Source organism: Triturus cristatus, chromosome 1_2, assembly GCF_964204655.1.
Source record: "Triturus cristatus chromosome 1_2, aTriCri1.1, whole genome shotgun sequence".
Classification (NCBI taxonomy): Eukaryota; Metazoa; Chordata; class Amphibia; order Caudata; family Salamandridae; genus Triturus; species Triturus cristatus.
Genome location: NC_140580.1, coordinates 1,012,334,715 through 1,012,358,022, shown reverse-complemented (window position 1 = coordinate 1,012,358,022; position 23,308 = coordinate 1,012,334,715). Strand labels below are relative to the sequence as shown.

Sequence of the window (23,308 nt, the reverse complement as noted above, 5' to 3'; positions counted from 1 at the left end):
GGCCCACAGTGTACAAGGCAAGTGATGCTTTCACATTCCTAACCAGTGTGTGCAGTGCTCAGAATTCTGTCGGGTCTCTGATCCCCCTGCACAGGGCTAAGGGTTCTGTTGGCTCCTGGACAGAATTATCAGAATTAAGGATGCTGCTTGATCACTTGCCCAGTGTGAAGGGCTATGTTTGCTTCTGGGTATCTGACACGTCTTTAAAGGGCTGAGAATGCTTCTAGGTTTCCCAGCACAGGTTATAGGTTTAATGATATGCTGGATGTCTGACTCTAATGTGAACGTGTATGTTGCTGTTAAGTCTCTGATCCCCTTGCACAGGGCTGTGAATGCTTCTGTCTCTCTGATCCACATATACAGAGCTCCGAGCGCTTCTGTATGTGTGATCCTAGGGTTCAGGGCGAATAATCTGCTGGATGTCTGACCCCATTGTGAAGTCAATGGCTACTCCTTGATGACTGACCCCTTTCAAGGAGTAAAGATGTTCATGGCTTCTCTGACCCCAGTATACAGTGTTAAGGATGCTACTGACTTGTGACCACTGATTACAGGGGAAATGATTTTCTCATATTCCTAAGACTATTGTACATTACAAAGAATGATTAGGGAATGTAGACACAGTAGGAGTCAAATGGTGTTCTCAAACTTCTCTCAGCAGGGTAGAAAACATTATGCATTGACCATTTCCTTACCCTGGTTCTGCCATTTTCTTCAGCTTTAGATTCGGATCACTCCCTACGTCGGCCACGCAGTCAGACTTTTCAACCAGAATGGGCCACTGGGCTGACAACAGAGAGACATGTTGATGCTTCTAGCTTCACAGGGCCTTACACAGGTGAGTGAATTAGGTGTATTCAGTAAATGCAAGTTTCTGGCGAACCATATATGGTGAGGAATGTTGGTTGCTGCCTTTGGAGTCATAAATTAATTGTCTAATGGTCACCACAGGTGGGTCTCGACCTCGTGTGGACACAATGTGTCCAGTAAATAATGTGTCCAGATGTCTGGCATGGGATGCACGTTATCACTACATATGCTAGGTCTTGACTGGATATGTGTTCCTAACTCATGTGACATCTGCCTTTTTATGGAGTTTTAGGAGCGCGCTTTTCCCCTCAGGTCATGTGTGCTTTATTGGGGCAATCTCCCTTGACCATTGTAATGTTGCTGTGCCTATCTGTGGGAATGATTAAGAGTTTCCTGCCCAGTGTTTGCTGCCAGGTACACACTCTCCCACCCATGACCTGTCAATCATCAATCCTGGCCCTAGATCTCAAGGCCTGCTTGACTACATATGTGCGAGTCAAGGTTGATGTGGAGTTCACAACATGCAATTCTGTTAATAAGGACAATATTTCATTTTCATCGAAGTATGCATCGATTTCTTTTTATTAAAAAATATGGGCAGTGTCTGTCTAATATTGCACTTGGACATTTCCTTATCTCAAGGGCAGACAATTGCACACCACACAATGTGTTTCTCAAAATGGAACTCTCTGATATTCATAAAGGCTAGAATATTGCCATCAATATTCTCAACCCCAGAAAACAGTTTTTAGAAATCTCATGTTTCAAAAAATAATAAACTAAATGACAGGTGCTTCACAAAAGGCTACATCTACTGACTTTTTTTTCAATTTGACAAACAAAACTATCTATTTACAGTACATGTGGCTAAAAATACCACATAAATATAGTTCAAGCTATATAAAGAAAAATGAACAGGTGAAGAACTACACTTTAATCAAAATTCTCTTGCATTGAGCTCTTACCTAAGAGAAGAACCCTTCTTTTGAGATACGCACCTCATTTTCTTGAGGTACTCCATGAAAGATTATCTTTTCGTTCAAGGCTTGTACTTTTTAAGAACAATGCTCTCTCTCGCGCTACTCCTCGTTTTTCTCTTACTCCTCTCTCTCTCTTTGTCTCTTCACTCAGTCCCTAGCTTTCCCTTCAGTTTTCTCCTGATTTTGTTTGCTTGTCATTTTTACCTTCCTTCCTCTCAGCCATCCCTTTTCTGTCCTCTCCATCCTTGTTACTTCCCTTTTCCAACCAAGCTCCCATATTTATTTTCCTTCTTCCTTCTATTAAATACTCCTCTTTTCTTTGTTCTTATTCATGTATATTTGGCCTCTCTTTTTTCTCACCCACGCCTGTTTGAGTTTCCATACAAATTTCCCGATGTACTCACCCACCTTTTTTGTGTTGTCCAGGAACAGAGTATCATCTTCCAGGCCCCAGCCCCATGATGCGGGAGGCAAGAATGAGTGCAGACTCCTGCCCTTATTGCCAGGGCACAGGAGCCCCATCTCCTGGTACGTCTCATGCAGTCCTCAGATTTGAGTTAATTACATGCCTTGGCATTTTAGTTGAGGCACATGACAATTCAAAGTCTTTGTTTTGGACTCCTTCTTATGTCGTAGAGCTGTAATCTTAACTTTCCAATGCTTCAAGGACCTTTTTTTCTTACCACCAGCAAATTCACTTTGTTTCCTGCTACAGTCTCATTGGTAACAAGCTGTGACATCTGAAAATATTAGCTCAAATGAATACACTTTAGACATTGCAAGGGTATAAAAACAGACACTTGGTTCTGTGCGCATTTGATCAGTAAAATCTTAAATATGAAGGGTGAATTGCAGTGCCCTAGAGAGGTTTTCACCCTCATCCTGACTGTTCGACATTTAAGTACTTCCACTAGCTCACATGCTAGAGCATCACCAGGTACATTTCCAAATGTACACCGATGAGCCCCAAATCACTACATGATTGGAAAAACATCATGGAATACCTAGAACACTTGTGTCAACTAGGTGACAACAATTTTCTCTAAAACAGATATCATGAAACTAGGAGTGTCTGACTATGCTAAGCTTCCCCTTCAATGTCCCAGGAGCCTTTGTCACCCACTGTCCTTGCCTCATATCATACAAAACCTGAATATAATATTTAACACTCTTCTTTCATTTGTTCCACAAGCTTAGGCTGTAATTAGAGGTGTATCCAGGAGAAAGAACAGCTTCCTTGCTCTTAGAGATCCTGTAAATCAAACACTGATTGGAACTGAGAGGAGCCCTAGTTATGGTCTAGCTCAATTACTGTGATTACTTTAGTGGGTTCCCTAAGATATTCTTTAACAGATTGTAGTGACTATAGAATCATGCTTCCTGCCTTGAAGGCCCTCTATTGACTTCCATTAGAATCCAGAATTACATTTATTATAATTTGCCCCATAATTCACACTGTCAACTGGAGCAAAGCATAGCCCCATATTTCATTCCATTCTAGATTGAAACCTGCAGTTGGCAAATGAGCGCCTTATCCAGCAATGGGCTTTCAAACATGAACGCAGACTCATGGGTGTCCAGGACCACAAACTTTGGAATGTCTTAAATCCCAACCAAATGGCAATACCTAACCACTTTCTGTTCAGGAAACACTTAGAAACAGAACTCTTTGAATAGGAACAGCAATAGAGTAATGCCAAATAGGTATTTTGTTGGCCTCTATCTTCTTCACTTTTGTATCTTTCATAGATCCACATGCTTGAATTACTCCCTGATGTCAGGCTGGGTACCCTCCATAGATAATGTCAACATGCCACTAACCTAATATAGCAAATAAAATTAGAAAAAATGTTTCTTGCAGCCACTCCAAATAATGAAGTGCCTGAACTCTGGTCAGTGATTTGGAGTGGCATGATTTCTAACCCTCCTCAAAGGTACCAAATGTCAGATTTTCTACCACACATTGAGCTCTAAACTCTTCACCAACTGATTATTTTATGATCGTTTGCTCCTGGTATTTCAGTTAATCTGCAGCAGCAAAAGGTAGGCATACACTGCTTTATTTTGTGAGTAGAGTGCTGAGCCCTTGTCCATTCGTTTTGTTTGACATTTAGCTACTATGACTGTGTCTTCACCTCAGTCTAATTCATTTTTCAAGCCAAGCTCTGTGTGTAGAATGAGGATCATTTTTTTCAGGAAACCCTTATAAAAAGTGCATTTACTGTCTGCATAAGTCTGGACACATTCCCAAAGACTGTACCATCTGTGGGACACTCGGAGTGAAGAACTTTGATGAGAGGGAGGGCACCATCTCTGTGCCTTAAAAGCTGACTCCCCAGAATGGTTTTCAGTGAAGAGTGAGACTTCACATCCTCATTCTAAGGCAAAGAGGTGCAAGATGGTAGTGACCATTTGTTGGAAAAACCCCACTCCCACACCGGAAAGGGTGGTGGTAACGGGGTCCTTCCAGACATACACAGTGGTAGCTTGGCTCGAGCGGTCGGGGGTCAGGCACCGTGTTAAGCATACGTCATACCCACACAATAACCATGCGTGCATCCGTTCCAAAAACGACACTACACCTTAAAAATTATGAAAATATCTCTGTGTTTATCTTCTTTTCTCTTAGTTGCTGATTGAATAAATAATAATACAATCACAGAACACAAGCTTCTCCTTAAAAAGTGCAGGTCAAATAAATAGTAACACTTTACAGGTGCAATAAATAGGATCAGGTCAAATAAATACTATGAGGGAATAAATACTGTACAGAAATAAGTTAGCTCAGGACAATAAATACATTACAGGAATAACTTAAATAAATACAATAAATACAGTACCCTCAATAAATAATACCAGCCAACAATGGCATTTGTAAAATCAGATCACATTTAAAATACTATGGGCTGATTTGGCCCAGTCACAGCTTGTGGTTAGGTGGATGGCCTGTGGGTGTCTCACCTAGCTTGGGTAAGGCTGAGGCTAAAACTGAGGTAGATCAAGGGTAATCTAGGAATCTGGCTCTCCCAAACTACACCACCCCTCACACAGGTCACTGTATCAGTCTCAGTCCACCCCTGGCACTTCCAGGCTGGTTCTAACACCTCTTTATCCCTTAGGATGGTCTCTTAGAGCTCCACAGGGCCTTAGGCGCCCTCTATTCCACTTACTGCCCTTTATATGAAGCTCCGACGCCGCTGGAGTCGTGTCGACGCCGTGAGGCAGTTCCGGTTCGATGTCGGCGGCCTCGGCACAATGTCAGTTCTTGACGACGCCGGTAGGCGGTTCCGGTTCGATGTCGGCGGCCTCGGCTCGATGTCGACTTCGGGCAGCTACGGTTCGATGTCGGCGGCCTCGGCTCGATGTCGACCTCCGATTCGATGACGTTGGGCTGTCTTGGCTCGATGTCGACTTCCGCCGGCTCCGGAGTGCGACCTCCACTCCCGACCTCCGGCACGATTCTCTTCAGGTTCCGGCGACTCCGGAGTGCGATCTCCACTCCCGACCTCCGGCACGCTTCACCTCGGTCTCCGGCGACTCCGGAGGGCGGACTTCACTCCCCCGTCGACGCCGCTCACTCGACCTCGGGTGACTTCCTCCTCGACCTCTGGTACTCTACACGACCTCCGTCGGCGCCCTCTCTCGACCTCTGGCGGCTCCGGGTACGACGTCTGCTTTCCAGTCAGCGCCGCTTCTCCACCTCGGGCTCCAGGTCTCAGGCTTCTCGACGTCGGACTCCAGGGAAACCAATAAACAGGTCAGATTCTTGCTTTTCTTCACTTCTAAGGCCTGTTCCTGCTGTCCAGGTCCTTAAGATGGTTTTTCTTGCTTTGTCCCACACAGGGCTCCAGGCTGGGCTCAGTCAGTAAGGACTAGTATCAAGGGTGGGTTTATGGACCCCACTCCAGGCACAAGTTTCCACCCCTGCTGCCTCACTCCTTCCTCCTTCAAGTTTCTGCTGCTCTCTCTTCACCAGTCAGGTGCCAACTGCCAGCTCCAACTGTCAACTCTGGCTTTAGCTTCTCAACATTCCAAACCGCCTCCAACTGTCACAGGGTTCTTGAATGTTCTGGAAGGTGCTGGTAGGTTCCAGTGGGTTCTGATGAGGTCACAGGTGGCCACCATTTTGTGCTCCAGGCCCTCAGACAGAAGTTCCAGGGGTAGGTAAAATGGCTCCCTGAATCTGCATCAATACGAAAAAGTCTGGTGGTTCCCAAAAAGGAAAAATACTAACAGGGTTTGATGCAAAAGTGGGACAAAATAAATAATGATGAGGAGGGACCACCCAAAGGGCTGACAGGTCTAACACGCGTCCCCCCCAGCTGAAAGTGGGGAGAGCTACCCAACCCCTTGGGAGTTCTCATCACTAAGGCGGAAATACCTTGAGAGACCGTCTCCATTGGCGTGGTCCACTCCAGGCCGATGTTCCACCTGAAACTCCATTCCCTGTAGGGAAATAGACCACCTCAACAACTTGGGATTCTCCCCCTTCATCTGCATCAGCCAACGAAGGGGTCTGTGGTCGGTCTGAACTAGGAAGTGCGAGCCAAACAGGTATGGCCGCAACTTCTTCAGAGCCCATACCACTGCAAAGGCTTCACGCTCTATTGCACTCCACTTCTGTTCCCTAGGAAGTAGTCTCCGGGATAGGAAGACCACGGGTTGATCCAGACCCTCTTCTTTGAGTTGCGATAACACTGCCCCAATGCCATGTTCTGATGCATCTGTCTGGACAATGAACTCCTTGGAAAAGTCTGGGGCCCTTAAGACCGGGGCCTCGCACATGGCTTGCTTCAGCTTCACGAAGGCCTGCTGACAAGCCTCCGTCCAGACTACCCGTCGAGGTTGTTTCTTGGACTTGAGCTCCGTGAGGGGGGCTACGATGGTACCGTACCCCTTCACGAAGCGGTGGTAGTATCCCGTGAGGCCCAGAAAAGCTCGGACCTCAGTCTGTGTCTTGGGGGGTTCCCAGGCCATGATGGCCTCGATCTTCGCCTGGAGGGGTTGCACCGCTCCCCTACCCACCAAGTGTCCAAGGTACACTACCGACCCCTGCCCGATCTGGCACTTGCTGGCCTTGATCGTCAATCCAGCTTGTCTCAGGGCCTGGAGAACAGCTTGCAGGTGACGCAAGTGATCCCCCCAGCTGTTACTGAAGACGGCTATGTCATCCAGATAAGCAGCAGAGAAACTCTCCATTCCGGTGAGGATCTGGTTTACCAGGCGCTGAAACGTGGCAGGTGCGTTCTTGAGCCCAAAGGGCATCACACAGAACTGGTAGTGGCCATTGGGCGTGGAGAAGGCTGACCTTTCCCTTGCTCCATCAGTCAAAGAGATCTGCCAGTACCCAGAAGTAAGGTCAAAGGTACTTAGATATTGGGCAGCTCCCAGCCGGTCAATCAATTCATCCGCCCTCGGGATCGGATGAGCATCAGTTTTGGTTACTGAATTCAGTCCCCGGTAGTCCACACAGAACCTCAGTTCCGGTTGGGCACCCGGTGGTGCAGCTTTTGGTACTAACACCACCGGACTGGACCAGGGGCTGCTAGAAGGTTCGATCACTCCTAGCTCCAGCATCTTAGTGACTTCACTGTTAATGCTGGCCTTCACCTTGTCTGACATCCGGTAGATCTTGGACTTCACAGGTGGGCTGTCTCCTGTGTCCACGTCATGGACGCACAGGTGAGTCCTACCCGGGACAAGGGAGAACAACGAAGAGTACTGCCCCAGGACCTGGCGGCAGTCCTCCTGCTGTTCAGGAGTTAGAGATGGGGAGAGAATCACTCCCTCCACCGACCCATCCTTTTCTTGAGACGCAAACAAATCGGGGAGAGGCTCGCTTTCCGCGTCCTCTGCTCCGTCAGTCACCATCATCAAGATGACTTCGGGCCTCTCGTGGTGGGGTTTGAGGCGGTTGGCGTGCAGCACCCGTAGGGGCTGACGAGGGGTCTTCAGATCCACCAAGTAGGTAGCCTTACCCTTCTTCTCCAACACCTCAAAGGGTCCTGACCAGCGATCCTGGAGGGCACTAAGCTCTCCTGGTTCGATCACCCACACCTTCTGGCCAGGCTCCATCTCCACCGGGTGAGCGTTGTGGTCATACCACGCCTTCATTACTGCTTGGCTGGCCTCCAAGTTGTCAGAAGCTTGCTTCCACAACTTAGCCATTTGGCTCCGGAAGGCCAGCATGTAGCTCACCACGTCCTGGGGAAGCTTCCTGGGAGTTCTTTCCCATCCGTCTCTCACCAGGTTGAGAGGTCCACGTACAGGGTGCCCATACAAAAGCTCGAAGGGGCTGAAGCCCACTCCCTTCTGTGGCACTTCCCTGTAAGAAAAGAGTAGACAGGGTAGGAGGACGTCCCATTTCCTCCGCAGGCTTTCAGGCAGACTTCTGATCATGCCTTTTAAGGTTTTGTTAAACCTCTCCACCAGACCATTGGTCTGGGGGTGGTAAGGAGTTGTGAACCGGTAGGTCACTCCACACTCCTTCCACATCGCCCGCATGTACGCTGACATGAAGTTGGTCCCCCTGTCGGACACAACTTCTTTGAGAAAACCCACTCGGGTAAAGATTCCCATCAGGGCCCTCGCCACAACAGGTGCTGTTATGGTCCTCAGAGGTGTTGCCTCTGGGTACCGTGTGGCATGATCCACCAGAACCAGGATAAACCTGTGACCAGCTGTAGTAGGTGGATCTAACGGACCCACAATGTCGATGCCCACCCTTTCAAAGGGGGTGCTAACGACAGGAAGTGGTTCCAGGGGAGCTTTCAGCTTCACCCCTGTTTTCCCACTGGCTTGGCAAGACACACATGTCCGGCAGTAGGTATCGGACGACACTTTCATTTGAGGCCAATAAAAGTGTGGGACAAGACGGGCGAAGGTCTTGTCTTGCCCCAGGTGTCCTGCCAATGGGATCTCGTGAGCCAACTCCAGAAGGAAGGCTCGATAACGTTGAGGGACTACCAAGGCTCGTGACGATCCATGTAGGGGTGCCTTGGGTTCACTGTAGAGGAGGCCATCCTCCCAGTAAACACTGTAGTTCCCTTCAACGTTCCCTGCTGCCTGGGCTTCGGCCTGTCGCCTCAGCCCCTCAAGGGTAGGGCACTCCCCCTGGCCCTGGCAGAATTCCTCCCTGGACGGGCCTCCCTCCACGTGCCACTCGGCCGGGATGGGTAGGTCCTCCAGTTCGGTGACATCCCCCACCGCAGACTCCTGGTCCACCACCTCCGGTGGCCTATCCGTCCTACGGGGTGTGGACGCCGAGGCAGGCTCCTCCTGTCCTCGGTTCTTCCCTTGACTGGCAGCTGGCTGGGCCTTTGTTCCAGGCTCCAGCCGAAACGAACTCCCTCTCCGGGTAGTCGCGGACCTTGTGCTCACACAGGCCCAGTCAGGTGTACCCAGCATCTCAGTATGAGTCCGGTATTCCACCTCCTTCCAAGCATTGTGCTCCATGTCATTCCCCAGTAGACAATCGACTGGCACGGCAGGGCTTACGGCAACTCGAAGTGAACCTGCAACCCCCCCCCATTCAAAGGGAACCTCGGCCACCGGATAGGGGCCTGTTCTACCGTCAGCCATCGCGGCTGGGTGGAGTACATCGGGAATTACCTGCTCTGGAGACACCAGTTGGCTACGTACCATAGTCATACTGGCTCCTGTGTCTCTCAGAGCCTCCCCTCTTTGGCCGTTGATGGTGACCCACTGCCCATACTTTACGGTATTTGCGGGCACCTGGATCTTAGGAACCATCTCCCGTTCTCCCAGGGACACTAAAGTGACACCCGCCCACTCCCTTCCCTTAATTAAAGGCATCTCCTCCCCGAGCACTACACTAGCTACTCCGGGGGTCTTTCCTCCAATGGGAGTGGGTGGTCGTTTCGGGCACTTCGCATCTCCCTTATAGTGTCCAACGCCACCGCACTCGTAGCAATGGACAACCCTTGGCTGCTGACTCTGGCCAGGATTAGGGTTTCTGGGTGGGTTAGCCCTAGGGGTGAATCCTGTTCCCTTCCCTTGGAAGTTATTTTGGGGGCCTTTGGAGAACTCCTTTTTCTTTTCCCCTCCCTCTTTCTTCTGGGGGGCGCCCTGTCCGGCCTTTTGAGTATCCCCTCCAGTCCCCCTTGTGGACACCCGGGTACTAGCCCAAATGTCCGCCTCCTCAGCAAGCTTCCGGGGATTGGTCAGCTTGCTATCCACCAGGTGTTGACGCAGTTCAGGGAAACATTTTTCGAGCAGGTGTTCCTTCAATACTAAATCAAACAACCCCTCGTAGTTCCTTACTTCACTGCCCTGAATCCAACCCTCTAATGCCTTCTTTGCATAGTCCAGGAAGGCCACCCAATTCTGTGTGCCCAGTTTGTGACTACCCCGGAACTTCTGTCTGTACTTTTCGGGTGTTAGTCCAAACTTTCTTATGAGCGCCACCTTCATGGTGGGGTAGTGGGTCTGCTCATCCTCCTCGAGGGCCAATAAAGCATCCCTACCAGCTGGAGGCATGTACCTGTACAATCCCCCTCCCCAGTACTTCTCTGGAACCCCATGGGCCCTTAACGAGACCTCATAGGCCGCTAGCCACTTGGCAATATCGTCGCCCACTCCATAGCTAGCTACTATGTCCTTTGGCAGGTAGGGTTTGGGTTCCCTGGTGAACTCTCTTTCTTGGTCTTTGCTGCCACCATTAGGAACAGTTTGTGCCCCGATTCTTAGGATCTGAAGATCTATCTCTTTCAGCCTTAGCTCATGAGCCATCCTCTGTTCCTCCTTCTCTTTCTCCAGCCTTGCTAAGTCCCATGTGAGCTGTCTTTTCTCCCTCCGGTCTGTTAACTCCACTTCAGACAAGCCACCGCTAGAGGCACTGCTGCCCTTCCTGGAAATGGTTCTGGGCCCCGCTACTAGGTTCCCCACCTCAGGTTGGTACATCCCAGCCCCCTCGCTGTCAGGCTCTCCATCCCTGTCTTCCTGCTCAGCCTTGCTTTCCCGTCGTGCCTCCCCCCAAGCCCTTAAGCTGGTTTGGAGTGCACCCTTCTTTGCTCCTGGGGGACAATACACCCCCTCCCGCTCACAAAACTCCCTGAGTTGAGCCACAGTATAGGTTTCCAGGTCTTCTAAGACAAATTCCATTTTGCCCACTCAGGTCAGAAGACAGGTTTTTACAGAAGCAATGCAGGGGGGTACCTTTAATAATACCTCCTCCCACCACCAAAGTAAATTTGGAAAAAACAAAAACTCACAATTAGGAAGGCCGCTTTGAGAAAACTCCAGGTGTAGGCCTATGGACTACCCACAGTTATTGTCGAGTATGCGTAGGCACAGCTCTATCCCGCCGCTGCCACCAATTATGTTGGAAAAACCCCACTCCCACACCGGAAAGGGTGGTGGTAACGGGGTCCTTCCAGACATACACAGTGGTAGCTTGGCTCGAGCGGTCGGGGGTCAGGCACCGTGTTAAGCATACGTCATACCCACACAATAACCATGCGTGCATCCGTTCCAAAAACGACACTACACCTTAAAAATTATGAAAATATCTCTGTGTTTATCTTCTTTTCTCTTAGTTGCTGATTGAATAAATAATAATACAATCACAGAACACAAGCTTCTCCTTAAAAAGTGCAGGTCAAATAAATAGTAACACTTTACAGGTGCAATAAATAGGATCAGATAAATACTATGAGGGAATAAATACTGTACAGAAATAAGTTAGCTCAGGACAATAAATACATTACAGGAATAACTTAAATAAATACAATAAATACAGTACCCTCAATAAATAACACCAGCCAACAATGACATTTGTAAAATCAGATCACATTTAAAATACTATGGGCTGATTTGGCCCAGTCACAGCTTGTGGTTAGGTGGATGGCCTGTGGGTGTCTCACCTAGCTTGGGTAAGGCTGAGGCTAAAACTGAGGTAGATCAAGGGTAATCTAGGAATCTGGCTCTCCCAAACTACACCACCCCTCACACAGGTCACTGTATCAGTCTCAGTCCACCCCTGGCACTTCCAGGCTGGTTCTAACACCTCTTTATCCCTTAGGATGGTCTCTTAGAGCTCCACAGGGCCTTAGGCGCCCTCTATTCCACTTACAGCCCTTTATATGAAGCTCCGACGCCGCTGGAGTCGTGTCGACGCCGTGAGGCGGTTCCGGTTCGATGTCGGCGGCCTCGGCACAATGTCAGTTCTTGACGACGCCGGTAGGCGGTTCCGGTTCGATGTCGGCGGCCTCGGCTCGATGTCGACTTCGGGCAGCTCCGGTTCGATGTCGGCGGCCTCGGCTCGATGTCGACCTCCGATTCGATGACGTCGGGCTGTCTTGGCTCGATGTCGACTTCCGCCGGCTCCGGAGTGCGACCTCCACTCCCGACCTCCGGCACGATTCTCTTCAGGTTCCGGCGACTCCGGAGTGCGATCTCCACTCCCGACCTCCGGCACGCTTCACCTCGGTCTCCGGCGACTCCGGAGGGCGGACTTCACTCCCCCGTCGACGCCGCTCACTCGACCTCGGGTGACTTCCTCCTCGACCTCTGGTACTCTCCACGACCTCCGTCGGCGCCCTCTCTCGACCTCTGGCGGCTCCGGGTACGACGTCTACTTATCCAGTCAGCGCCGCTTCCCCACCTCGGGCTCCAGGTTTCAGGCTTCTCGACGTCGGACTCCAGGGAAACCATTAAACAGGTCAGATTCTTGCTTTTCTTCACTTCTAAGGCCTGTTCCTGCTGTCCAGGTCCTTAAGATGGTTTTTCTTGCTTTGTCCCACACAGGGCTCCAGGCTGGGCTCAGTCAGTAGGGACTAGTATCAAGGGTGGGTTTATGGACCCCACTCCAGGCACAAGTTTCCACCCCTGCTGCCTCACTCCTTCCTCCTTCAAGTTTCTGCTGCTCTCTCTTCACCAGTCAGGTGCCAACTGCCAGCTCCAACTGTCAACTCTGGCTTTAGCTTCTCAACATTCCAAACCGCCTCCAACTGTCACAGGGTTCTGGAATGTTCTGGAAGGTGCTGGTAGGTTCCAGTGGGTTCTGATGAGGTCACAGGTGGCCACCATTTTGTGCTCCAGGCCCTCAGACAGAAGTTCCAGGGGTAGGTAAAATGGCTCCCTGAATCTGCATCAATACGAAAAAGTCTGGTGGTTCCCAAAAAGGAAAAATACTAACAGGGTTTGAGGCAAAAGTGGGACAAAATAAATAATGATGAGGAGGGACAACCCAAAGGGCTGACAGGTCTAACACCATTCTAAGGATTTAGGAACAGGTTCTGCTTCGGAGTTGCAGCTGACCACCACCCAAATGCCTTCTTCATCTACCTTGAAGATGGGCACCTTCGTTTCAGGGGATGCTGTATCAGATAAACCCCGACGAAAACTGTCTTCCACTGAGGGTTCATCTCCCTTTGCACAAATGGCGAAGACACCATCTCCAATGACCTCATTGTTCCCTAGCAAACATAAACAATCTTTGCATAAACCACCATCAAAGATGAGGATGAAACACCATTAACAGCAATGGTACAGTGAAAGAAGTCAATGACATAGATAAATGCTGGATTGTTGACAAAGCATACACAATTGATTATGAGTATCGCTAAATAGCATCCATCAATGTAAAGCATCCTTTCAATGAAGATGATGCCATTGATGAAGACGTCCCAGTGACAAAGGCCACGCTGTTAACTAAGACTGCATCATCGATGAAACAAAAAGTCTCATCGACGATGATTGAACTTCCAACAATTAACTTGGTATGACTGTCAACGACAGCTTAAATGGTGGTAGCTTCATCGATGACCATGGCAACAACACAAACTTTGCCATATCCCAAACTCCTATTCCAGCAAGGGTACCATTACTATCGCTTGTCTCTCCAGTAAGGATTATGCCAGCTGTCTAAGGAGCCTTTGGATGATACTTTATCTTGACAGAGTGACAGTGATTGGGTGACCATGCCAATGAAGGAGGCAACCTAATCTAGTCAGTTGAGGATTCTAAATGATCTGATTTTCAGATTGAAGGCCATTATTTTTTGGCCATATTTTACCTACCAAGGACTCTTTGGAAAAAGAAAGAGTTGGTTCTCAAGAATCCAGATGTTATGATGGACGTCAACCTCATATGGAGCCTCGAGACTTCCCATAGGTGCTTACGGTGGAGGTGCCCCTGAAATTCTTGGATTCGATGAAACAGGATTTTCAAAAACAGGATACCCTCAGCTAAGCCTGTCATTGCTCAGCAGGCACCTCAAGTGGATTTGCTCCCTCATCCTCAACCAGTGGGGGCAGCGTCATCTAATTTTTGTACTCCCACCCATACTAGTGCCTTCTGAAGAGATAGCTCCCTAGCCAGCTGTTGAACCCATTCCTGATGCAGGTCAGAATACAGCATTTAATGACAATGATGATGACTCCAGCCAACTACTACTAGATCACATGCATGATGATCAGCAGGACCTGGATAGTTATGTTCTGGCTGAAGATACCAGCCTAGGGATTTTTCACCTGATGATATTCATAATTTCTATTCACTGATTGATAAGACATCAAAAAAAGTCCATCTTCAACACCTTCTGTGGAAAAATATCCTTTCTATTTGACTTTAAGGGGAAATCAAGGTGACCAATAAGGTATATTCCCAACTTAGATCACCTCTGTGAGGAAGGTTTGTCCTGTACGAGGAATCCGGCTACAGAAACGGCCTTGTTACCTTGCCTAGAGAAAAGCATAAGACCCCAGATTCAGTTCCATCCTGCTTGTTCGATGAAATGAAAACAGATTCAGTGATATCTGCTGCAGCACAAAGATGATTACGAATCTAGCTGCACCTTGTGTGGACCATACATACCATGATTGCAAGCACTTGGATACAACAAGCAAAATAATTGGTGTTTTTGTTCTCACTTTAGTGAAAATAGGAAATGCTAGATCTATATTGTCATAATATGACAGGCAGTTGTTGCAGGGCTTTATACAGAACCTAACAGTGGTGTATCATCACTTTTAGATGCATCACCAGGTATAGATGCATGGCTTGATACTTCTAATACTGGGCTTTGCCAAACGGATGTATGTGCGGTTTTAACATTGTGTGCTTGGTACATAGTACATTCTTTCAGCTCAGGGTGTTTGACATGCCATTAAATGGACAGCCCTTGTTTAGGATATATGTGGATGATGCTCTGCAGGCAAGAAATCTGATAGAGAGACTGCCCTTCAGCAGAAACATTACTAATATCAACGGTATCCACCAGCCTTTTGGTCAGCGGGTTTTCTTATCATCCAGGAAGATCTCATTTTCTTTCCTTCAGGAAGGGGAAAAACCCTCAATCACAGTCCACACAACGGTATAGAGGAAGCCAGTCAGGAGGAAGACATCAACCAAAGGTGTCGATCATAGATTCACATCTCCCGTACCCCTTCCTCTTCATGAGGCTACCAATAGACCAGTTAGATGAGCTGTGAAAATCTGAGAGTTAGTGACTGCGAGGAGGCTTAGAACTCTGATCCCCTCCACTCATTGCACAGAGTTCTGGTCACAAAATGAGGTGGATTGCCTGCAAGTAGTATGCAGCTGTTTTCAGTGTTATTTGCTGTCCTGAGATTTACTCTTAAGACATAGGAGAATAAATCGAGCATGTGACTCTGAAAGTTATCGATGCTGAATAACTGTAGATACAAGTGACATTTTCTCCTCTTACGTCACTTTAGTAGACTTCTCTTCCATTCAGTTCTCTGTAGTGGCTGAAAGGTGAAATGTCTAGTGCATTAGAAAATTCCCTCAAATGTAAATACACCCATAAATAAACAAATAGGTATATTTGTAAATAAATAAATATGTGGCATCGAAACCACAGAATGTCCCATGGTGCAGTAAGGCACTATTGAGGAAATTATGATTAAACATACTCTTTGCACACAAAGCTAATACAATCCTTTCCTGTCTTCCAGAGTACATTTCTTTCAACTGTTACTCACTTTTCTTGAACGCCCATATTTCTGAAATGCGCATAACATCCATTTTAGGAGCGCTTTCCAAGAAGGTTAGCCCTTTCACAGGAGATATATCTATTATCCCCTGATCTTGCTAACGTTTAACTGTCATCCTTTACTGAACATGCGCAGTATTGACTGCATGCACCTCAGAAATCGGAGATTACTTTTCTTCTTCAAGAAGAAGGGTTAGGTTTGTCAGATAGTATCTTAGGTAATGTGTGCTCCAAAGGAATCTTGTAGAAGGGTGCATTACATGTGAAGGTAATGATACCAAACACGAGTTATGTAACCAAACCAATATCTTATTAATAACAGCAATGAAAAGGGATACTAGGAAGCAAACAGAATATCTGAAAGAGTTGCTGAAAGAGGAGTTTGGAAAATCTTATGAGATTCTTTAATATGAAACAGACACATTATATGAGTACATGTAGGCATTCCTATCTAGGCAAAATGCTATGCAGACAAGTGAAAGATTCCATGAAAAGTTCTTTGAACTCCCTTTGCTTTTTCTTTGTTCCAGGATTCAGGAAAGTTGCACATGGTATGTCCAATCACATACACCACACCAAAAGCTACCCACAGTCTTGAAAGTGGTGATCGGCTCATATTTGACATTCACTGAGTGATATTTGTCTAATTCTGATGTATTGTCAATCACAGACACCAAACCTAAACTTACCTTAGCCTCGGCCCTTTTAATTGGTAGCTAAGATCCTTGAAAGTGGTTATCGGCTCATATTTGATCTCATATTTGTTGCTTACCACTCAGTCAGAAACAAAACTTTCTTGACATCAGTGATCGGTTTAACTCTTGTCCAGGAAACATTTGTACCTCTTCCTTGCTTTCAGCTTTTTGATCCATAACTGCCAATCAGCCGCTTTTGGATTCACCGGCTAATGGATAACAATTATCTGAAGTCCTGCTGGTTTTCCCATTAGTGGAGCCTGCCTGAGGGAGTTGTCACAGTTGTGGCTGTTTCTATCATGACTAGCAGCTGCTTTGTACAGGTGTCACAGTTTTATGTTTGCCAAATACCTTTGGCCTTCTCTGCCAGTATGTCTTTGACCTTTTAAATTTGATAAAGCAAGAAAATTGGTCCACCAATTCTAGTGGGTGTTTTCACTAAGCCACTACCATTTTAATACTTAACAAACATAGATATGTTGGTCTGTAGTTTAATTTTACTACACCATGACCACTTATTAAAATAAGTTTGCACACCCTTGTTTTGAAGGGGCCTACTGCTCTTTGTTGTACTGTGTGTCCCGGTAGGGAATAAAGGTTGGAAAGGGTAAAGAAGTAAAGGTAAAGTGTGAAAGGGAGTGGATCTCATCAGTAGGAAACCTATAGGATTCAGGTCACACAACCCTCCCATGAACTTGCACAGTGCAATTAGCCGGGCCGTGCAAACCATACACACGGGTTCTCCAAAAATGCATGGCCAGCAAAGTATCAGCAGGCCATGCATACCCTTTCCACCTCTAAAGAGCCACAGAAGGGATCTCAGGTGTACAGGCCCCCACAGACCCCAACAACGAAGACAGTAAGGAACCATGTCATATGACCCTATAGGGTCACTTGATACACTACTTTCTTTTAATTTCGAAGGACCCCACCCACCAACCCGCTGCCACTCAGACTGCTGAGCACAAGCAGGCCACTTCCACCAATCCTGCCAACAAAAAATGTCTAAATGATACAGAATGCAGAGGTGCAGCCTTTTCCAAAAGTCCTTCAGCATTAAGCCACGCCTTCTTTGTAGCAAGTAATTTGCAGTTGCAGGGCAGCAAAGATGATGCTTCCCAAGTTGAGGGAATAACCATCTAATCCACATCTACTAATTTGGTCACAAAGGAGCTAGAGATTCTCTCAAACGCCAGCAATTGTGTATGTAAAGCAGAGATGGTCCTTCCTGTCCTTGAATAGTTTTTTTCGTTTTCTGAGGTTATTCTCAACTGAGTAAGAATGGGCAGACTGGATGTGTGACCTTTAACACAGCTCAGGAAAGTTGTTTCTTGACGTCAGTCCACACTCCATCCTATGTGTGTGGAATCGTGTTGTGTGTGCGGGAACAGACTGAGATCTGGGAATGAAGTTGTGTCATGGTAACGCAGACTGCCTTCAATTGACTATATATATATATTTTTTAAACATGATTCACCTCCCATCTCCCTGCTCACTCCTCATGCGAGTTGGGTGCCGGTGTGTTGGCAGCAAAGAAAGCCGAATGCAGAGGACAAATGGTGGGATCCATGATTGAAATGTTTACTGGGGGGGAAAAAAGTGCATACAAACCACCAGGTCATATTCCTATTGCTAAGAGATCAACGGCTTCTACCGCCCAGATTAGTTTGGTTGTTCCTGGGAAGGTATAACATCTGGTCAGCTGCAGAGAGCAACCTAGCAGAGAACCCCTTATTCAGATATGATTCAACACTGCCCACTTCACTATTGACTAAACTGCAATTCACGCTTGGTGTGAATGCTCACGCATCCACCCCCTCTTTCAGAGATCCACAGTACAATTTCCTAATGCACAAAATTTGTCCTCACAATCAGTGTACATGAGGGCTGCACAGCTGTGCATGTAATTTATTCCTTTTTGTCCTTTGATGAAGTAGACAATATTGTAACCCTTCCTTGACATGTGCAGTGCCCTGGCACCACATGTTGCCTGCTTTACCCTCTATAAGACTGGCAATTTAAAAAAGTTAAATATATAATTGGTCTGATGGGCAGTCAACTGCAATGGAGAATCCTTCACCAGTGCCTGCCCTTGCTTCATATTATTGGTTACTTTGCTCTCCTTCTTGCTTAACTCTGAACCCACTATCAGTGTTCTGAATGAATAACTTGACACTCTGTTGGATTCAAAGATCACATCAGATGGAATCTCCTACGATTTTCTGGACACAGGAGGTAGACATGCTGTAGTCCCAGCGGACAATGCAGATCTGACATTGCTTTTTCCAGAAACTTTGGGAAGGAGCCTCAGGATATTTTCATTTATCAATTTGACAAACTGATATAGTGCTGCATGCCATGAGATCAGCGTTAGAGTGCATTGGACAAAATAGTACTAGACAGAATGTCTGAAAATAAAACGCACTGGGGCAGTCAGTGTCTTAGCTAATGCATTAGAAGTATCACAGGAAGTCCAAATTGATAACTTAGAGGGCTTTCTTGAAGAATGTCACCATCTGGACAGTCTTAAGGATGTAGGAAGGGCATTACTCAGGTCGATATGATTTAACTGGAGCATATTTTTAGATTCAAAGGAAAATGCAGTGAGGATCAGGTATTCAGGACCTGTGTAATAAGAATTTCGAACCTTGGCTGAGCAAGATATTGATGACAATGATTGTATTTTATAGCATAAGTAGAACTTTTCACTGTTTTCTAATGGTGAATGGCCCTAACGGCTCTCCTTATACAGGCACCTTGATTAATGAATAATGGTGATGGCCTACTGCAACCCTTTTATGTGCTCCCTGCTGCGCTACATTTAGCTTTAGTTAATAACTTTCAGAAGGGGTTTCTGATTTAGCACCATGTGGAAGGCCTTAAAATGATGAGAGAAAACAAAGGGCTTTGATTGTCCTGCTGACCAAAAGGTAATATTATCCTCATCTCTCTTTTATTCCTGTTTCAGAAACTCTTCATGGAAATGACACCAGGAACCATGTGATGCACAGTACCCCAAAGCAGACGATGCACAGAACTCCAAAGGCAGGCTGTCCCCTCTGCAGTGGGATTGACACTAGCAAACGCCCACATATCAAATCAGCACCAGGTGAGAAACATGATGTCACTGTTAATATATTGAAAATCCAAACTGATGAAGTTACTAAACTTGAGACCAGAACGCCTTGGTGGGGGCTAGATGTCCATCTGTTATGAGTGTGATTTTTGTGGATGGACTCGTTTCTTCTGCTGTGTGGTAGGTGTGTGCTGACATTTGAGACTTTGAAGCGTACAGCTCCATCTGTGTAGAGTGGCAGGTTTGTGCAGGCAGTGTAGGGTCCACAGCTCCTTTCTTGGCAATTGCTCACAGTTCCCTCAGTTGCAAGCACAGCAGGAATGTACAGGTTGTGAAGAGGTTCAGAGTTCCCTCGGAGAATGTTTGGTTTCTGGTAACAGTGGAAATGTTCACAGCCTCTTTTCTTGAGAGTTAGATATGTGTTCAACAGCTGTGGGGGGGTACTTTTGTAGATGTATGATAGGTATGACCTTGGAAGGATCCAGCACTGTTGACTATGTGCTGCACAAGGGGGGCTTGCATCCCCAGCTATCGTTTCATCCCCATTTGGGGCTTCTCACTCCGATATTTTCCTTCTGTCTTGTTTGGGTAATGTCTCACTATTGATGATTGAATCTCATCTTTGAAATGTTCATCTGTGTGTCTTTTTACAGTGACGGACAGACAAATGGGTGCTTCATCGTCGCGAAGTTCAGGAGAGACTCCCAAAGCCACAAAGCAGCAGCCAGAGCCCCAGCCTGGAGTCTGGGTCATGGCCGGTCCTCCAGCTCCTTCCCCAGTGCCCAGCTATATCCCAGCAGTTCCACTTGTGCCTTACTCGACGTCCATGCCTTTCCCGAGCTCTGTAGTGTAAGAAAAGATCTCCAAATCTTTGTTCTTTGGTATAGAAGAGTCTATGAGGTGTGTTGGGGATGGGAATGTTTCTCCAAGCACTTAGCATACACAGACACACACACACACACACACACGTGTGCACACACACACACGCACACACACACACACACCTCTATCCCCCTAAGTCTCCTATCTTTTATTTTCCATCGTCATCTTTGTTTTCCATCCAGTCGTCCTTTCTACCCACCCTGTTAATTACCATGCTTAAAGCTACCCACCCATGCATCAGTCCACTCATTCATCTATCGGTACATTCAAGTAAGTATTCATCAACGCACTCTAAACTATGCCGCTCTTTAGCACCCCTTCAAATATTCTATGTATACTCTTACACAGCTATTCCACTGTCAATACTACCACTCGCTCATCCACTCACTGTTCCATCCATCCAAAAAGAATCAGTTTTCCCACAGATCATTTGGTGACTATGCTGGGCGATTTAAATGTATTAGATTACTGAGAGATGAAGGAGTGAGAAGCGTGTGACAGAAAGCAGTAAAGTATGTAGATTGGGTGGATGACCAATAATGGGCAGAGAAAGTATTAACTGCATAAGCAATCAAATTATTAGATTATAGGCAGATATTTAGATATACATTATTAATACTGTAGAGAGAGGTGGATGAATTATGACCCATAGAGACATGTATGTAAAGTTTTGGAGAGACTTAAAACACGTATATGTATAACTAGAAATGTAAAAAAAAACAGCAAGTATGGACAAGAACAGAGGCATAGCCAGCAAAATGGTGGGGTAGCTGTGCCTGCACTGAGCTCTGACTGGGCCGAACATGATCCTGCAGTAATCCTGGACCGCTGACCCACATCAGCCCTATAAATGCCCCGTGCATGAACATGTGAGGCAAGACATTACTCCTTGCAACACTCTGGTGGCCCCATAGGTGTCCCAGCACAGAGAGAGAGGCTGGAGCAGAGATGAGCGCCTCTCCTTAAAATGGCGGCTGCTCTGACTTGTGGAACAGGCGGCCCCTCACAGCCACTTTTGAGCCCCCACTGAGGCTGTGTGCAGGGCAGTAGAGCCTGAATTAGCCGCCCGGCGACTATTGGTCCCCCTCCTCCCACCTGAAAGAGACCACAGCTCTCTACGTAGATCGGCGTCCATGCGAGACAGGGGGCCTGACGGTGTCTGCAAGTAATCCCCACATTTTCAGCCCAACTGCCGTGCACCAATGATATGAAGGGAGGCCATGGGGTCTCTGATGTCTGTGGTGAGTGTGGCGGCCGACCCTGTGGGAGCAGAGCTTGGCCTGATGCCTTGACTGGTGGCCTGGTTGGCGATGTACCTTTAGGCCGCATCAGCGTATGCATAATGAGGGAGTGCCGTCAGTACGAGAGGCCGTGGGAGAACTGTATTCATCTGAACGGAAGAGACGAAACCTGAATCCTGACCATCACTCCCCGCAGCTGTGGTGCATCTTTTCCCCAACACGTGGGTGCTAGACCCCTGTAAAGTGAGGAGAGGCCCAGTGTGCTGAACCGTCTGGGGACTGAGGGCCACAAAGCATGGTGTGTGCAGTTGCCCCCCCTCCCCACATCAACTGAGGCCCGGCGACAAGGTGGTGCTTGAGAGCGCACCAGGTGACAAGGTCACTGCCGGTGCCTGCGCCATCATGAGATCCGCCACAAGGGGGCATTTACAGTTCAATAGGCCCAAGATTTGGGCGGCTGCGAAGACATCCAAGAGAGAAGAGTGGGCCTTGAGGGGCCTGGGCAGTGGTGGCTTCCCAGCTGGAGCCCCCCTCCCCTGCTTGTGGTGTCAGAAGGTGCGGTAGGACAGAGAGACCCCCCAGGTTGCTTCAACTGGACGCTTGACCTGGGCTGAGACTAGTAGCTATACTGAGATTGTGGCATCTCCCTCCCACCCCCCTTCACTGGGCACAAACTCACTACACCTGCTAGTGGATGATAAGGGTGGGCAAGGCCGGTCCTAGGATATGTGGGGCCCCGGGCAGAATAGGAACATGTGAGGCCCCTAAGCAGATACGACGCGGGATCAGATCGGGCCGGCTAAGAGTTTTATTTTCCCTTTAAATTAAAATTACCCTCCGCCCCCACAGTTAACAGCTAACAGCCATTGACAAAACGCAGCCGCGGCCGACTCATGCCAGCCGCGACTGGGTTTTGTCAATGGCTGTTAGCAGTTTAAGCTAACGGAGTAACTACAATAAATGATTTTCCTTTCACCTTGTTGTTTTGACCAATAAGTAGCTCCTTCAAACACACTTGCATAGAATCCAAAATGCAATGCAGGACCATTGCTCTTTGTGCTCTGCAGAGAGGCCATATTTTGAATGATCATGTAATCTGAGCACCTCTATGACCCACAGACTGGCACAGTGTGAAAGTTGTACTGCCTGCAGTCTCAACTCCAAAGTGCTCAACTGTAGCCTGTTATAAACACCTAGAGGCGACTCAGTACAAAGGGTGCATCATCCAAGAGTAATATGCTGTGAAATAAAATACACAAACGCACATGCTGGAAATAGCTAGCACTCTTGGGGAATGCAAGATTCAGTAAAGCGTGGGAAATATAAATAGGAACAAAATTACTGCCATGGATTACCCTAACAGCAGGACCACTGGAATTATGTGACAGGAGAGGGTTAAATTACGTCGAAATATCTAAATTAAGGAAGGCCTATAATTGTGCCCAAAAGGAAAGAAAATTGGAGTTAAAAAAACAGCTCTGGGAAGAACTGCACAAGAGCTGTTTCACTAACAATAATACCGCTTTTTGGAAAGTGGTTAGAGCTCCATTCCTTACTGATAATGGTAAAATGCCCAGAGTGGAGGTTGCTATAGATGAAAGGGACTGGGTCGATCATTTTTCAAGAATTTTCTCTTTAGTTCCTTT

At 47.3% G+C, this 23,308-nt stretch overlaps 1 protein-coding gene across 3 annotated transcripts in view; it reads left to right on the top strand.

Annotated features, from left to right (window-relative positions):
- AKNA (AT-hook transcription factor) overlaps positions 1-23,308 on the top strand; it is a 223,918-nt gene that overhangs the window by 188,870 nt on the left and 11,740 nt on the right. For all 3 annotated transcript variants that reach the window (XM_085611866.1, XM_085611856.1, XM_085611848.1), the window contains exons 18-21: positions 719-838; positions 2,217-2,318; positions 19,432-19,572; positions 20,193-20,388. In XM_085611866.1, coding sequence (XP_085467992.1) covers positions 719-838; positions 2,217-2,318; positions 19,432-19,572; positions 20,193-20,388 — 559 coding nt within the window. The remainder of the gene's footprint in view (positions 1-718; positions 839-2,216; positions 2,319-19,431; positions 19,573-20,192; positions 20,389-23,308) is intronic.